An 18545-nucleotide genomic window follows, 5' to 3' on the forward strand; every position below is an offset into this window, starting at 1 on the left:
ACAATGAAGTAACACTCAACAATAAAAAGAATGAAGTACTGACACATCTACATCAGAGATGAACTTCAAAAACATGCCAAATAAAAGAAAAAAGACACAAGAACACATGTTGTATGATTCCCTTTATATGAAATGTACAGAAAAGGCAAATTTATAAAAAAGTAAATTAGTGATTGCCTGGGGCTAGAGATAGGAATGGGGATTAAGTTTAAATGGAAATGAGGGATATTTCTGGAGAGATGAAAAGTGTTTTAAAACTGATGTTATGGTAGGGCTTCCCTGGTGGCACGCACAGTGGTTAAGAATCCACCTGCCAATGCAGAGGACACGGGTTAGAGCCGTGGTCTGGGAAGATCCCACATGCCACGGAGCAACTAAGCCCATGCACCACAACTACTGAACCTGCGCTCTAGAGCCCGCGAGCCACAACTACTGAAGCCCGCGCACCTACAACCGATGCTCCACGACAAGAGAAGCCACCGCAACGAGAAGCCCAGGCACCACAATAAAGAATAGCTCGCGCTCGCTGCAACTAGAGAAAACCCGCACACAGCAACAAAGACCCAATGCAGCCATAAAAAAATTAATTAAATTAAAATTTAAATAAATAGATAAATAAATAAAACTGATGTTATGGTAATGGTTGCACCACTCAGTAAAGTAACTTTTAAAAAATCATTAAATTGTATAATGTGGAATGGATGAATTTTATGACAAGTAAAAATACCTCAACAAAAATTTTTTAAGCTTTTTTTTTTAAAATAAATTTATTTTTGGCTGTGTTGGGTCTTCGTTGCTGTGCACGGGCTTTCTCTATTTGTGGCGAGCGCAAGCTACTCTTCATTGTGGTGCGCAGCCTTCTCATTGCGGTGGCTTCCCCTGCAGAGCACGGGCTCTAGGCGTGTAGGCTTCAGTAGCTGTGACACGAGGGCTTCAGTAGTTGTGGCTCATGGGCTCTAGAGTGCAGGCTCAGTAGTTGTGGCGCACGGGCTTAGCTGCTCCGTGGCATGTGGGATCTTCCCAGACCAGAGCTCGAACCCGTGTCCCCTACATTGGCAGGCAGATTCTTAACCACTGAGCCACCAGCAAAGTCCCTCAATAAAAAATTTTAATGAAAAGTCTTTAATTTTATGCAATAAATGTTTCTAAAAGTTTGTGCATATCGGGTTATATTTGATAAGATAAGCACAAATAAAAGTAGCATTGGGAAAGAAGATATAATAATAGATACAGAAGAAATTTTAGAAATTATTTTCTAGAAAGCATGTGTGGGGAATTCCCTGGCTTCCCAGTGGCTACTCCACACTTCCACTGCCAGGGGCCCAGGTTCAATCCCTGGTTGGGGAACTAAGATCCCGTAAGCCGTGCTCAATGATGTGGAAAATTCTTTGGGAAAATGCAATTTCCCAAAGTTGGCTTAACAAGAAGTAGATGAATACATCAATACCCATCAAAAAATAGCTTATCAATGTCTTATCTATTAAAAATGTTACAGGACCAGTCAGGATAAAGATAAGGACTTTTAAACATTAAAATATATATGTATGAGTCCTATACACACAAGATAATGTTTCAGGGAATTTTTTTGTAAGTGAAAAATACCATTTTTTACAGCTTTTTAACTCTGATACCAAAAAAGAAAAAAAAAAAGACTAATGCCAATCTCATTTATGATTGCTGATGCAAAAATTCTAAATAATGTAACAGCAAAATTATTTTAGTAGCTAGTAATGGGGTACCTAAAGAGACTGGATCTTATAATTTTAAGCTATAAAACTCCTTAAAGTCAGTTGCAGCATTCTAAAATGAAAACTAGAATTTGTGATTGGGCAACCTTCCCTTTTTGGAGGGGCAGGTCCCCCTAGAAAACCCTCAGAGTTGTCTGAACTGTGGGGAAAGCTTGAACCAGTAGAGAAAAGCAATTACACTCACCTCAAGGTGTTAATTGCAGAGTTAAGCCACTACAGGTCTGTTGCTTGTCAGACTGCTCCACTCCCAAAAACTGTCTGTCCTTGTCTAAGCACTGGATCAGAGGAAATTAGGGGCCCGAGTTAAAGTAGGAAGGCTGTGCAATCCTGATCTTTTCTTCACTTCATGCAGGAGGAACAACTGTGACAAGGAAATGTATTCAGTGCTCTGAGCTATAGGCACCCCACATGGGATATTGTTTAAAGTTAAATAAGCCATCCTTTGGGAAAGGTATTGAGAAGCCATGGGAGTCAAGTCAGATCATAACTCTGAAAGCAGGGGTTCAGTTTCACTTTCTGAGAGTGGATGTCCCCATTGCTTTTCACCTTGAAAGAAAATGTAAGGTACCTTGGACCGGGAAAAGTAAGTTTCCCTTTTCTCTGCCTGGCTCTGAGCCGAGGATATGTCTGTGTGCTCCCAGCGGTATCAATGACCTCTTCAAGAAGGCTTGTGGATGGGTTTGGACTTGTGGGTTCTTAGCGGGACCACTCCTGGCAGATATAAGCAGCCATCACTGGTGGAGGACAGCTGTGCCCAGCAGCGCAGCTGTCATGAGGGTCAATGCCGGGGATCTACCGGAGGCAAGAATAGAGTGGCAAGATAAAAGACTAGAGAACAAACCTCACAAACAGTTGAGGGAAAAAAACACTTGGAGATGGAGGTAATTTACAGAAGTAAGGCCAGCTGGGACTTGTGCCATAGTAATTTAGATAAAAACAGGAGGTGTGATTCCATTTGATAATCACAAGGAAAGAGGCCAAGAAGAACGAGTTATCCAATGTAATGATATAGAGTTTATCCTCTATAGTCAAGAATAATTTCTAATAACAGGAAACATTACTGTACTAAATCACAATAAGTCAAATAAGAAAATCCATATGTTCACTTGCATTGATTAAAAAGGCATTCAATAAAATCTAATACCCATTCCTTTAAAAAAAAGAGAAAATTTAAACAAGATATAGGATGCTGGTTTAACTAGCTAAAGACTAGTTAAACTAGATAAACTACATAAAGACTAGCTCTCAAAAATCAAGAATCGACACCCTACTTAACACTAAATTCTAGAGATTTTCCTATTACTGAAAGGACCAAGACAAAAATGCTATTATCATCAAATAATAGAGTTCAGGAACTTCTAGAAAACGCACTAAGGTGCACAATAGTAATAAGTATAATCTTGAAAAGAAAAATAAAGCTCTCACGATTTTCCAGTCATGTTATTGTCAAACTAGAAAACCCAAAAGAAACAATGAAAAATCATTAGCAATATTAAGAATGACACCAATAATTAATTATAAAATATGATGGAAAAAATATCCACAGTAGCAACAAAAAAAATACAATTCCCATGAATATGTTCTACATAAAATGTGCAGGACCTACAAAAACCAAAGTACTAAATTTCATCAATAGACAGGAAAAAGTTGCTTAAATTAAAAAAACCCAACAACAACCACGATACTGATGGAAGGACTTAGTACCATAAAAGGTGGACTTTTCTCAAATTAAATTATAGGTTTAGTGACAGTCCAATTAAAATTCCAAAAAGAAAGTGACAAAATTACCCTAAATTTCCACCTAGGAAAAGGCAAAAATATCTAAGAAATTTTGCAAAATGAAACTAAAATAACAAAAGAGTTTTCCATGCTAGATACTGAAACAGTTATATAGCTACAATAAATAGTATGGTGGTACTAGGCCCAATAACTAATGAATAGATCTTTACAAGAGATTGCTTTGAGAAGACATTAAAATACACAATAAGTAAATACAATGAATAAACGATCATAAGTCAGTGCAGAAAAGAATGAATAATGCAACTTATGGTGCAGAAAATACCAGTTACCTCTGCTTAGACTGTTATCCAAAGTCTTTCCTGTGGCCTAAGAGGATCCTTCTAACTTTCTACATGATTTGGGCCCTTTTACATTTCCAACCTCATTTAATAACCTCTTGGCTCCATTCCAACCTCCTAAGCCATCTTCCTGTGTCTCAAATATACTGTTTGTTCCTGCCTCAGGGCCTTGACACCTGCTGTTCTCTCTGCCCCTTCAGTCAAAAGTCATCTCCTCAGAGATGGCCTGTCCCTGACAACCACTGCTCAAATAGCACCCTCACCTCCATATCAGGCACTTGCTATTAATGGCACTATCACTCTGAAATTCTTTGTTTACATGTTCATTGCTTTTCTGACTAGAATGCAAACTCCCTAAGACTAGGGTACTTATTTCCTGGTTTGTCCTGAGACCTCAGGGTGTAGAAGAACTCTTAGAAATTACTAGAGGCTTAAGAAATGAATATATATGTATACATATGTATGTATGTATGTACACGTGTGTCTGCATTCATATGCATTGTGTACATACATGTGTGTGGCTCGTGTATAAACATATGGGCACATGATTATTGATAAGACCTATTCAACACAGATTTGTGTTCTACACAAAAATTTTGTGTTAAACGTACGTATAAACAAATACCATAACGAATTGAAACAGCAAGATAGTTACAGATTCATTAATAACAGTGAAAGATCTCATGCTTTTCATTATCATCACATATCATCATTTTTAATTATAATCTTATCCTCGTCACTTATTTTTATCTACACTGTAAGCATTCTATTTACCACATTGAAAATAGGGCATGGCTAAGTAAATGAGACTCTTCCAAACTTAACCTTCGATTCCAACTGAATTCATTCCCTGCCTTTTACCTATTGTGATTCCTAGTTTCCTTGCAAATTCAAGAGTCCCAGTGGAAAGCAAGCGAAAGATGACTAATTGGCAGATGATTCCCTAAATGAAAGAAGACAAGATGGACTTGCTCATTTGAATAGAATTTGGGTGTTCCTTGTCTGACCTGGCTCCTGCTTCTCCTCCCACCCATCCTCATCTCCCACCCCTGGCTCTACATCACCTCCCATCTGCACGGGCAACCCATCTCCCAAGAGCTGTCACGTTTGAGTCCCTGGATGTCCTCCCTACATCCCTGTGCCCCCGTGAAGTAGGAAAAAAAAAGAGACTGATATAAGAATCACAGAGTGAGAGAAACTATTTTTGTTGTTATTGAAATAAGATAAAAGTGAAAAAATCTATTTTTTAAAAAGCCAAAATTTAAGCATTGGATCATCTCAAGATCTGATAGCTGGACAGCAGAATCCCTTCCACATACACACAACTATATTTAAAATAGATAATCAACACTGTTAATCAACCATACTTCAATATAAAATAAATATTTTTATAAATTATTGACAAAAAAAGATGGGTTCTCTCTTTATCGTTATGTGTTTCACATTCTAAAACAACCAACTACAGTCCACGTGGAGTATTTGCTTCTTTGCATGGTGTGTTGTGTGGGGTGTGTGTATGTGTATATGTGGTTTATTTCTGTCAGGTCACCAGTTGTAAAAAAATCAAGGAGTTCTGAAAAGAAATTTTTTCAATATTCTTGCATTACTTTGGGCAGTTTAATTATCCACTTCATGAAGAAGACAGGAGAGAGTTACAGGAACAGACCTGGCCTGAATTACTTCAATAATAGAGTTAAATATCTTTATTGACCCTTATCTTTTTTTCTCTTTTCTTTTTGTTTATAGAGCAGGTTCTTATTAGTTATCTATTTTATACATATTAGTGTATATGTAAATCCCAACCTCCCAATTCTTCCCACCACCACAACCCCCCAACTTTCCCCCCTTGGTGTCCATACATTTGATCTCTACATCTGTGTCTCTATTTCTGCCTTGCAAAGTGGTTCATCTGTACCATTTTTCTAGATTCCACATATAGGCATTAATATATTTGTTTTTCTCTTTCTTACTTCACTCTGTATGACAGTCTCTAGGTCCATCCACATCTCTACAAATGACCCAATTTCATTCCTTCTTGTGGTTGAGTAATATTCCATTGTATATATGTACCCCATCGTCTTTATGCATTCGTCTGTTGATGGGCATTTAGATTGCTTCCATGACTGGCTATTGTAAATAGTGCTGCAATGAACATTAGGGTGCATGCGTCTTTTGGAATTATGGTTTTCTCTGAGTATATGCCCAGCAGTGGGATTGCTGGATCGTATGGTAATTCTATTTTTAGTTTTTTAAGGAACCTCCATACCGTTCTCCATAGTGGCTGTATCAATTTACATTCCCACCAACAATCCACACCCTCTTCACCATTTGTTGTTTATAGATTTTCTGATGATGCCCATTCTAACCAGTGTGAGGTGATACCTCACTGTAGTTTTGATTTGCATTTCTCTAACAATTAGTGATGCTGAGCAGCTTTTCATGTGCCTCTTGGCCATTTGTATGTCTTCTTTGGAGAAATGTCTATTTAGGTCTTCTGCCCATTTTTGGATGGGGTTGTTTGTTTTCTTAATATTGAGCTGCATGAGCTGTTTATATATTTTGGAGATTAATCCTTAGTCCATTGATTCATTGGCAAATGTTGTCTCCCATTCTGAGAGTTCTCTTTCCGTCTTGTTTATAGTTTCCTTTACTGTGCAAAAGCTTTTAAGTTTCATTAGGTCAGATTTGTTTATTTTTCTTTTTATTTCCATTATTCTAGGAGGTGAGTCGAAAAGATCTTGCTGTGATTTATGTCAAAGAGTGTTCTTCCTATGTTTTCCTCTAAGAGTTTTATAGTGTCTGGTCTTACACTTAGGTCTTTAATCCATTTAGAGTTTATTTTTGTGTATGGTGTTAGGGAGTGTTCTAATTTCATTCTTTTACATGTAGCTGTCTAGTTTTCCCAGCACCACTTATTGAAGAGACTGTCTTCTCCATTGTATATCCTTGCCTCCTTTGTCACAGATTAGTTGATCATAGGTGTGTGGGTTTATCTCTGGGCTTTCTATCCATTTCCATTCATCTATATTCAGGTTTTTGTGCCAGTACCATATTGTCTTGATTACTGTAGCCTTGTAGTATAGTTTAAAGTTGGGGAGTCTGATTCCTCCAGCTCTGTTTTTTTCCCTCAAGATTGCTTTGGCTCTTTGGGGTCTTTTGTGTCTCCATACAAATTTTAAGATTTTTTTTTCTAGTTCTGTAAAAAATCTCATTGGTAATTTGATAGGGATTGCATTGAATCTGTAGATTGCTTTGGGTAGTATAGTCATTTTCACAGTATTGATTCTTCCAATCCAAGAACATGGTATATCTGTCCATCTGTTTGTGTCATCTTTGATTTCTTTCACCAGTGTCTTATAGTTTTCTGAGTACAGGTCTTTTACCTCCTTAGCTAGGTTTATTCCTAGGTATTTTATTTTTTTGTTGCCATGGTGAATGGGATTGTTTCCTTAATTTCTCTTTCATATCTTTCATTGTTAGTGTACAGGAATGCAAGAGATATCTGTGCATTAATTTTGTATCCTGCAACTTTACCAAATTCATTGATTAGCTCTAGTAGTTTTCCGGTGACATCTTTAGGGTTATCTATGAATAGTATCATGTCATCTGCAAACAGTGACAGTTTTATTTCTTTTCCAATTTATATTATTTTATTTCTTTTTCTCCCCCGATTGCCGTGGCTAGGACTTCCAAAACTTTGTTGAATAATAGTGGTGAGAGTGGACATCCTTGTCTTGTTCCTGATCTTAGAGGAAATGCTTTCAGTTTTTCACCATTGAGAATGATGTTTGCTGTGGGTCTGTCATATATGGCCTTTATTATGTTGAGGTAGGTTCCCTCTATTCCCACTTTCTGGAGAGTTTTTGTCAAAAGCTTTTTCTGCATCTATTAAGATGATCATATAGTTTTTGTTCTTCAATTCGTTAATATGGTGTATCACACTGATTGACTTGCATATATTAAAGAATCCTTGCATCACTGGGATAAATCCCACTTGATCATGGTGTAGGATCCTTTTAATGTGTTGCTGGAATCTGTTTGGTAGTATTTTGTTGAGGGTTTTTGCATCTATATTCATCAGTGATATTGGCCCGTAATTTTCTTTATTTTGTAGTATCTTTGTCTGGTTTTGGTATCAGGGTGATGGTGGCCTCGTAGAATGAGTTTAGGAGTGTTCCTTCCTCTGCAATTTTTTGAAAGTTTGAGAAGGACAGGTGTTAGCTCTTCTCGCCTGTGAAACCACCTGGTCCTGGACTTCTGTTTGTTGGAAGATTATTTTTTTTTTTTTAAGAAGATGTTGTGGGTAGGAGTTTATTAATTAATTTATTTATTTTTGCTGTGTTGGGTCTTCGTTTCTGTGCGAGGGCTTTCTCTAGTTGTGGCGGGCGGGGGCCACTCTTCATCACGGTGCACGGGCCTCTCACTATCGCGGACTCTCTTGTTGTGGAGCACAGGCTACAGATGCGCAGGCTCAGTAGTTGTGGCTAGTTCCTCCGTGGCATGTGGGATCCTCCCAGACCAGGGCTCAAACCCGTGTCTCCTGCATTAGCAGGCAGATTCTCAACCACTGCGCCACCAGGGAAGCCCTGTTGGAAGATTTTTAATCACAGTTTCACTTTCATTACTTGTGATCAGTCTGTTCATATTTTCTACTTCTTCCTGGTTCAGTCTTGGAAGGTTATACTTTTCTAAGAATTTGCCATTTCTTCCAGGTTGTCCATTTTATTGGCATAGAGTTGCCTGTAGTAATCTCTTAGGATGCTTTGTACTTCTGCGGTGTCTGTTGTAACTTCTTTTTCATTTCTAATTTTATTGATTTAAGTCCTCTCCCTCTTTTTCTTGATGAGTCTGGCTAATGGTTTATCAATTTTGTTTATCTTCTCAAAGAACCAGCTTTTAGTTTTATTGATCTTTGCTATTGTTTTCTTGGTTTCTATTTCATTTATTTCTGCTCTGATTTTTATGATTTCTTTCCTTCTACTAACTTTGGGTTTTGTTTGTTCTTGTTTCTCTATTTCCTTTAGGTGTAAGGTTAGATCGTTTTTTGAGATTTTTCTTGTTTCTTCAGGTAGGCTTGTATTGCTATAAACTGCCCTCTTAGAACTGCTTTTGCTGCATCCCATAGGTCTTGGATCATCATATCTTTGTTGTCATTTGTCTCTACGTGTTTTTTGACTTCCTCTTTGATTTCTTCAGTGATCTCTTGGTTATTTAGTAACGTATTAATTAGCCTCCATGTGTTTGTGTTTTTTTACGGTTTTTTCCCTGTAATTGATTCCTAATCTCATAGCGTTGTGGTCGGAAAATATGCTTGATATGATTTCAGTTTTCTTAAATTTACCAAGGCTTGATTTGTGACCCAAGATGTGATCTATTCCAGAGAATGTTCCATGTGCACTTGAGAAGAAAGTGTAATCTGCTGTTTTCAGATGGAATGTCCTATAAGTATCAATTAAATCTACCTGGTCCACTGTGTCACTTAAAGCTTGTGTTTACTTATTAATTTTCTGTTTTGATAATCTGTCCATTGGTGTAAGTGAGGTGTTAAAGTCCCCCACTATTATTGTGTTAGTGTTGATTTCCTCTATTATGGCTCTTAGCATTTGTCTTATGTGTTGAGGTGCTCCTATGATGGGTGCATATATATTTATAATTGTTATAACTTCTTCTTGGATTGATCCCTTGATCATTATGTAGTGTCCTTCCTTGTCTCTTGTAACATTCTTTATTTTAAAGTCTATTTTACCTGATACGAGTATGGCTACTCCAGCTTTCTTTTGATTTCCATTTGCATGGAATATCTTTTTCCATCCCCTCACTTTCAGTCTGTATGTGTCCCTAGGTCTGAAGTGGGTCTTTTGTAGACAGCATATATATGGGTCTTGTTTTTGTATCCATTCAGAAAGCCTGTGTCTTTTTGTTGGAGCATTTAATCCATTCACATTTAAGGTAATTATCTATATGTATGTTCCTATGACCATTTTCTTAATTGTTTTGGGTTTGTTTTTGTAGATCCTTTTCTTCTCTGTGTTTCCCACTTAGAGTCTTTCCCTTAGCATTTGCTGTAGAGCTAGTTTGGTGGTGCTGAATTCTTTTAGCTTTTGGTTGTCTGTAAAGCTTTTGATTTCTCCAATGAATCTGAATGAGACCCTTGCTGGGTAGAGTAATCTTAGCTGTAGGTTCTTCCCTTTAATCACCTTAAATATATCGTGCCACTATCTCTGGCTTGTAGAATTTCTGCTGTTAACCTTATGGGAGTTCCCTTGTATGTTATTTGTCGTTTTTCCCTTGTTGTTTTTAATAATTTTTCTTAGTCTTTATTTTTTGTCAATTTGATTACTATGTGTCTCGGCGTGTTTCTCCTTGGGTTTATCCTGCCTGGGACTCTCTGCACTTCCTGGACTTGGGTGGCTATTTCCTTTCCCATTTTACAGAAGTTTTCAACTATAATCTCTTCAAAGATTTTCGCTGGTCCTTTCTCTCTCTATTCCCTTCTGGGACCCCTATAATGCAAATGTTGTTTCGTTTAATGTTGTCTGAGAGGTCTCTTAGACTGTCTTCATTTCCTTTTTTTTTTTTATTCTGTTCCATGGCAGTGAATTCCACCATTCTGTCTTCCAGGTCACTTATCCATTCTTCTGCCTCAGTTATTCTGCTATTGATTCCTTCTAGTGTATTTTTCATTTCAGTTATTGTATTGTTCATCTCTGTTTGTTTGTTCTTTAATTCTTCTTGGTGTTTGTTCTTTAATTCTTCTAGGTCTTTGTTAAACATTTCTTGCATCTTCTCGATCTTTGCCTCCATTCTTTTTCCGAGGTCCTGGATTATCTTCACTATCATTATTCTAAATTCTTTTTCTGGAAGATTGCCTATCTCCACTTCATTTAGTTGTTTTTCTGGGGTTTTATCTTCTTCCTTCATCTGGTACACAGTCCTTTGTCTTTTCGTTTTGTCTGTCTTTCTGTGAATGTGGTTTTCGTTCCACAAGCTGCAGGATTGTAGTTCTTCTCGCTCCTGCTGTCTGCCCTCTTGAGCCTTTTCCTTCTGAGGAATCTTTCACAATAAAGTATAACACCAGTTCTTGACCTCTAGAACGATCCAACGTGGCCGCAGGACTAGTTTGACCAGGCCAGGCCATATGATTGGTTTTATTAACATATCTGTCCCAAAGAGTGAAATTTCACACCTGTGTGACCCCTTGAAGGAGTTGAGAACTGCTTCCCACCCTTCATAGTCTTAATAACACAGGAACTGGCTGTGCTTTTCATTTTTAATCATCCCATAGTCTTTATCTGCCTCCTGTACAAGTTACAACCTAAAGGTTGAATTAGTATATAATTTGGTTACAGATAACCTTGTTTACTGAACATTCAGAAGGAATATTATATAATACTTTTCCTTCCTTCCAATCTAAAAATATGTATTATTGGATCCATCCTGCAACTGGAATCCAGCTACACAAGGACTTACTTAATTTGTCTCCAGTTTCAAACAAGACAAAAAACTGTACCTGTCCATAGCCCTATAAATTGCTTCATAAGGAAAAAAGCTTAGGTTAAAGAGTTCCCGAGATGGTGAAGTAGGAAGACCCCGCGCTCACCTTCTCTCAGGGTCTCTCACACCAATATGACAACTGTTTTCAAGAAACTGGGCTTCCCTGGTGGTGCAGTGTTTAAGAATCCACCTGCCAATGCAGGGGACATGGGTTCGTGCCCTCATCCGGGAAGATCCCACAAGCCGCGGAGCAACTAAGCCCGTGCCACAACTACTGAGCCTGTGCTCTAGAGCCCACAAGCCACAACTACTGAGCCTGCATGCCACACTACTGAAGCGTGCACGCCTAGAGCCCATGCTCCACAACAAAGAGAAACCACTGCAATGAGAAGCCTGCGCACTGCAATGAAGAGTAGCTCCCACTTGCCACAACTAGAGAAAGCCCGCACCTAGCAACAAAGACCCAATGCAGCCAAAATATGAAAATAAATTTATATACAAGAAACTACCAATGTGAAAGACCAGAGCCTTTCAGAAAAGACCTTCTATGGCTGAAGAGAGAAAGAAGGAACCACAGCAAGACAGGAGGGGCAAAATTGCGAAAGAGTCCAGACCCATACCAATGGGTGGGCGAGCCACAAACGGGAGAATAGCTATAACTGCAGGGATTCTTCCCAAGGGGTGGGGGGTTGGAGCCCTACATTGTGCTCCCCAGCCCAAGGGTCCAGTGCCAGGAAAATGAGCCCCCAGAATGTTTGGCTTTAAAGGCCAGCAGGGATTACTTTTGGGGGAGCCAGAGGGCTGTGGGAAATAGAGACTCCACTCTTAAAGGGTACACACAAAATCTCACATACTCTAGGACTCAGGGCAGAAGTAGCCATTTGAAAGGAACCTGTGGCAGACCCACCTGCTGATACTGGAAAGTGTTCCAGAGAGGCAGGAGGAAACTGGAGACCGAGACATGGGCGGCAGCCATTTTGGGGAGCTCGTTCTACCACGGAGACACTGGTGCTGGCGGGCACCATTCTGGAACCCTCCCTCTAGCTTATTAGCTCCAAGAACCAGCCCCGTCCCCACTCACCAGCCTGCAGGCACCAGTACTGAGATATCTCAAGCCAAGCGACTAGCTGGGAGGAGACACAGACCCACCACCAGCAGGCCAGCTGCCTGAACACCTGCTGAGCCCATAGCCAATCCTGGATACAGCCCTATCCATCATAGATTCCAGGATGTGGCCCCACACACCAGGGTGCAAACACTAGATCTGGGACCCCCCCAGGGTCCTTCAGATAGAGACATGGGGAGCCTGCTCCACCTGCAGTGTACAGGCACCAATCCCAGAACCCCCTGGGCTATAGCCCTGCCCATCAGCAAGCCAGTTCTAGCCTTGGTACCAGCCTCACCCACCAGCAGGTGGACATCTGTCCCCAAACAACTGTAGCCCTGCAGCCTGCCATGGCAGGGCCCAGTCCTCTCACCAGCAGGCCAGCCCCAACCCTGAGACACCTCGGGGCCCTCAGCCAGTTGCCCCAGGATCTGACCCCATTCTTCAGCAGGGAGATACAACTTCGGGATACCCTGGACCCTGCAGCCAGCTGTATCAGGAACTGGCCCCACCCAACAGTGATCCAACACCAGCTCTGGGAGCCCCGGACCCTGCAGCCAGAGACCCCAGGACTAGACCCTGCCCAGCAACAGGTCAATTCCAGATTTGGGACACCTTGGGCACCTCAGCCAGTGGCCCTGGGATCTAGCCCCACCCACTAGCTTTGGGACCCCCAGGGCCCTTCAGTCAGAGTCCCCAGGATCCAGCTCCACCCACCAGTGAGCCAGCACTAGCCCTGGGACTCGCTGGGGTTCCACAGCCAGCCTTGTCATTACGCAGCCCTACCAACCAGTGGCCAGCAGCCTCCACACAAGGCAGGGCCTGACAACCAGCTGAACAGGGGGCCAGCCATGCCGACCAGCACGTCCACAGTAGTCCACCCACCACAACAGAAGGACCCACAGAGCCCACATAGGGGGAACCCCTAGAGTACATAGCTCTGGTGAGCAGACCTGCTGGAACGTATAAGATATCTCCTACAACAGGCCACTTCTCTAACACTGGGAAACATAACCAACCTACCAGATACAAAGGATGAAATTTTGCATTTTCCACAACATGGATGGACCTAGAGGGTATTATGCTTAGTGAAATAAGTCAGACAAAGATGAATACTTTATGTTGTCATTTATATGTGGAACCAGAAAATAAAATAAATGAATCAATGTGTCAAAACAGAAACAGACTCACAGATATACAGAACAAACTAGTGGTTTCCAGTGGGGCTAGGGAAGAAGCGGGGAGGGGCAACACAGGGGTAGAGGATTAAGAGGTAAAAATGATTATGTATAAAATTAGTAATCTACAAGGATATACTGTACAGCACAAGGAGTGTAGTCATTATTTTATAATAACATTAAATGGAGTATAGTTTTGAATCACTATGTTGTACACCTGAAACGACTATAATATTGTAAATCAGCTATACCTCAATAAAAAAAATCGTTTTAAGAAGAAAAAGTAAAAAAAAACCAATCAACAAACTACATTAAATAAATGTTAGTAAGCATATGAGTGAGGAAAAAAAAGAAAGGAAGGAAGGAACAGAGGGAGGGAGGGAAGGAGCGAGGGAGGGAGGGAGGAAAGAAGGAAGGAAAACTTAAAGAGCATCATCGATTTTTCATCTTTCTGCTCCTTAACCAATATAACCACTAGACAATATATAAAGTGAAACCATGAAATAAAAACATTCTCCATAAAAATAAGAAAAAAAACCTTTGTATCAAATCATCCTAGACCATAAAGCATAAAGAAAATAGATACCTGACATCTATGTTTAATATAGATCCCAGGCCAAAAAACAAAAACAAAAAACTTTGCATATTTCTCAGCCCAGGAAATCTCTATTTATGCTATTATTTTATCCTTTGTACTGCAATAAGAAGAATGGAGCTTCTTTGTACTGCAATAAGAAGAAGGGAGGTTCTTGCCAGTATCTAGAAAGAAATTTTGCTTCACCCTTAGTATTCTAAGCTTCATGCTCTGATAAGTATGGCCATATGTGTCTCCCCTTCAGGAACAGAAAACTATAGTGCTTGGATTCCTCCAGAGGAAGTGAGATGGCTTGGGCAGAATGAATAAATATCCTTTCTTCTTTGGGGTACTGAAAGTCAAGGCATTACAAATGTCAGAAACCAGAAAACAAGGCAGCGGATATCTAGCAGAACCATGATTTGAAGGAATGGAAAGGAGTCATTGAAATAGAGACCTAGGAACCTGACTTTCCAAATCATACCTAGATGTGTACGCTCAGCTTTTTTAGAAGCCAGCCCCAAACATTTGCCCTCTTTCTTTTTTGCTGCTTCACTCTTCCCCAGTTGACAGCCTCCACCCTCATCCATCATCTCCTCTGTCTCCTGGCCTATTCCAGCCTTTAGTTTCTAAGTCAATATGACTTCCCAACCTAGAATTTAGTGCCTATTCTGGGCTAAGGATACAACAATAAACAAAAAAAATCTCAGCCCTCAATGAGCTTAAATTCTAGATGGAGGAAAAACACAAAAAAATAATAAATTAAAAAATTTTTTAAATAAATTAAAAATTAAAATACAGAGAATTAGTTGACCATATGACAATGATGGTCATCAAATTTTTGACCTGCAAAAATGGCAATTTCATGAGTCAACGTTTATATTAAATTGTGATAATATTTTAAAAATTACACAAGGGAGAATAGGTAGTAGGGTGTATGGGAAAGTGAGCACAGAGAGGGTTACAACTTAAAACAGGGCAATCAGTGTCTAAGTGGTAGAATTATATGAGATTGTTTTTCTACTCTTTCACTATTTTTCAAAGGAGCATGCATTCCTTCATAATGAGTTTTTTAAAACTTTATGACATTAAAATTGCTGAAAAACTGAAATGAGTCATACAAACATGTAAATCTTAGGGTATTTACATCAAGCAAGAATCTAAGATACAGATCATATTAACACAATCTTATTCACGCCCTATGAAATTAGGGTAAAATACAGTGTGGTATAAAACATCTAATATTTATGTTCCAAACCATAAATTTTAAAAATAAGAAAGAAACTATTTTAATGAGTATTGTAGAAATACAACTTATGTTACATTTTTTAAATGTGCATGATCAAAGAACAAAACACTCCCATTGTTAGATCACCCAAGTAACAGACTGCCATCTAACACATGCTTTTCAGTATTTAAATTGTTTGTGAAACAAAAATGTGGGGAGAGGGAAGCACTACTTACAAAATGTACCTACCTACAAGGCAGCTTAATTAAAAAATAAACTAATATATAACTTAAACACTGAAACAATAACTATGGTATGATGACAACTTTGTAAATAAATTCCAGAAAAATTAGGATACTAGTAAAATTAATTATTAAATTAATCTATTAAACATAGACTAAAATCTAAAAGGAAGAAGTGAATTCTCCTGAATACTGATTGACCTCGCTCAATAATCTTAACAGTGCACATGTGCCCTTTCCTCAAAGGAAATCTCCAAACCAGCACTGTGCAACAGAACTTTCTGCAATGTTGGAAATGTTCTGCCTTGTCCTATAAGGTAACCACTAACTACACATGGCTACTGAGCATTTGAAATGCGGTTCATGCAACTAAGAAACAGAATTTTTTATTTTATTTTAATTATTTAATTTTAATTTAAACAGCCGCAAGAGGCTAGTGGCTACCTACCCAGATAGTACAGCTCTAAGAACTGCCTCTTGCATCCTTTTCTTAATTAACTCAGAGTCTTCCACCTGGCTGATTCCCCACTGTAGACAAACTAGGCTCTACTTCTCACTCTCGGTCTACCATACTGTCCACCTGGCCTCAAACTTTCTTCCTAAGTTGTTGCATAGCTGATTTCAGCAAAGCTGTGGTCCAGTGCTGCTCAGCTCAGAAACACTGGCTGACAGAGCCCTGGTCTCTTCCTGCTTGCCCAGGAAAAGAAGTGGGATACTAATGCTTTTTTTAAAAAGTGAATAGACAACTAAATGTCCTGTAAGACTTCTTAGATACTAACCCAGAGGGAAGAGATTAAATCCAGTGATGTATCAAAAGCCACTCCCAAACTTAAAATTCTACTATCCCAAACCTAAAATTCTAGGTAATGACAATTTCCAAAATTATATAGTATTTACAGAATAATTCCAGTACCTTAAACCTTACAAAACTCAACTCCCAAATCAAAGCATCTAATGGCATTATTTGGAATCACACTATCATGCAACCAGTCCCCTGACTCACTGAGCAAAAAGGGTAACTTACCTTTTCTGCTGTTCTTAAGAAAGATGTTTTAATACTCAAAGTATTATTTTCATAATTTATTGTCATTCATAGGAACTTAGGTCATCTATATCTTTATGCAAAATACTGGAGTAAATCTTTCCCTCAATTTTACATTCTTAAAGCTGTTACAGTTGTTCAATTTCAAGTGGATACCCATTTTCTGTTATTTACCAGACTTTATAACTTACAGTCAGTAGATACAATAGTTTTAAATATAGTATTTAACTGATATTAGAAAACAAAGTAAAATATACTAAGAAAAAAAATTTTACAGCAGGATAAGAAACTGGATTCAATGTGTATCTGAAAACAGTGAGTGCAGCTCAAGGAAAACTTACTGATTTAGCAGGACATCAAGAATAAAGGATGTTCCAAAGGCACCCAGCAGGAAGCTTGCCTGGTCAACGTGAGTCAACTGCAATATCAGAAAGATAAAAGGTATTTATTATTCAGCCATAGAGATCAAATGATAAGCACTTCTCATGATCATTTGAAAGTTTTATAATATAAATTAGAAAAACAGTTCAACATAGAAATTAAATAAAAACAGAGTAAAATTTGCACCTTCTTAGAAGCTATTCACTAATCTGAAGTAAAGTACCACTTAATCAAGGAGGGCAAGTACCCTCCCTTTCTGCTTTATCTCAAGTGGTTAAACGTTTCATTTCCAAGAAGACTGAACTACATTTCATTCTGTTTTAGATGACTGACTCCTTTAAAATTAAGCTTTGTACATTAAAAAAGAAATAGGGAAAAATATGTTCAATACAAGAGTAAATTAAGATGATGAATGTGATCTATTTACAAGGAAGACATCTAAACGTCTAAAAAACCCTTTTCATCCTATCTCAAATACATACTTTCGAAGTAATAGTTCAGTTCTAATTTACCAAATGTAATTTCATAGAGGTTTCCACAATTTCCTAAGAGAAAAACTGAGCCTCTGCCCATCTACTGCAAACATCACCCATCAAAAGTTTATTGGGAAAAAAATCACTATTTCCTATGCCAATCTAGGGACTCCCAGAGAAAATCACAAGGGACTCTAAAAAACATACAGTGTTACCAATAACATTAATATTAGCGTATTGAATAACCACATGTAATAACTGAAAAGAAAGGAGGAAGGAAGCAGAACTATTTATTTTGACTTCCCATATTAACAGTAGCTATACCTGAGCAGTAGAACTATAAATTATTTGATTTTTTGGTTCATATTTGTCTATAGTATCCAAAATTTCTACAATAAACATGTATAATTCCTGCAGTGAGAAAAGCAAACATACACTATTTTAGAGATATAAACCATCTGAGCAACTGTATTTATGTAGCAAGTGAGGCAGATGGTCGTGCTGCTCCCCGAGAACCAGCGCATCTTAGGAAGGGACATTGTAGGATTCTGTGGGGCACAAAGGGCACCTCAATCATACCTAGGATTTTCACACTCATTAACCTATGGTATCAGGAGAAAGGAGAGTGCTTAATAATCATAAAGCTTTCTGGAAACAAAGGATAACCTTTCCATTTAAAAATCTTTGAAATAAGTGGGAGTGGGAGAATGCCACACCTCAGTTGCTAACACATTCCAATCCTCGTGAAACCGCAAGAATGAAGAACTATCTGGATACTTCTCAGCCTCATTAAACATCCAACCCTAACTCCTCACTCTTCCCAATTAACACCCAGGTTATCACCAAATTCTGGCTTCTTTTTTCTTTTTATGATGGTTCTTGGATCCACACTTTACTCTTCATTTCATATCTGCCACAGTTCATATCCTCCCTGATTTACCTAAAACTGACTCCTTATCAAAACCCCAAATGTAAGTCCTGTATTTTCTACTACATCAAATA

General features: G+C 38.7%; 1 protein-coding gene across 4 annotated transcripts in view; it reads right to left on the minus strand.

Moving 5' to 3' along the window:
- ADAM22 (ADAM metallopeptidase domain 22) overlaps positions 1–18545 on the minus strand; it is a 244114-nt gene that overhangs the window by 188750 nt on the left and 36819 nt on the right. For all 4 annotated transcript variants that reach the window (XM_073809746.1, XM_073809745.1, XM_073809744.1 and 1 more), the window contains exon 3: positions 17031–17107. In XM_073809746.1, the coding sequence (XP_073665847.1) occupies positions 17031–17107 (77 nt within the window). The remainder of the gene's footprint in view (positions 1–17030; positions 17108–18545) is intronic.

The sequence above is a fragment of the Tursiops truncatus genome, chromosome 9, assembly GCF_011762595.2.
Source record: "Tursiops truncatus isolate mTurTru1 chromosome 9, mTurTru1.mat.Y, whole genome shotgun sequence".
NCBI lineage: Eukaryota > Metazoa > Chordata > Mammalia > Artiodactyla > Delphinidae > Tursiops > Tursiops truncatus.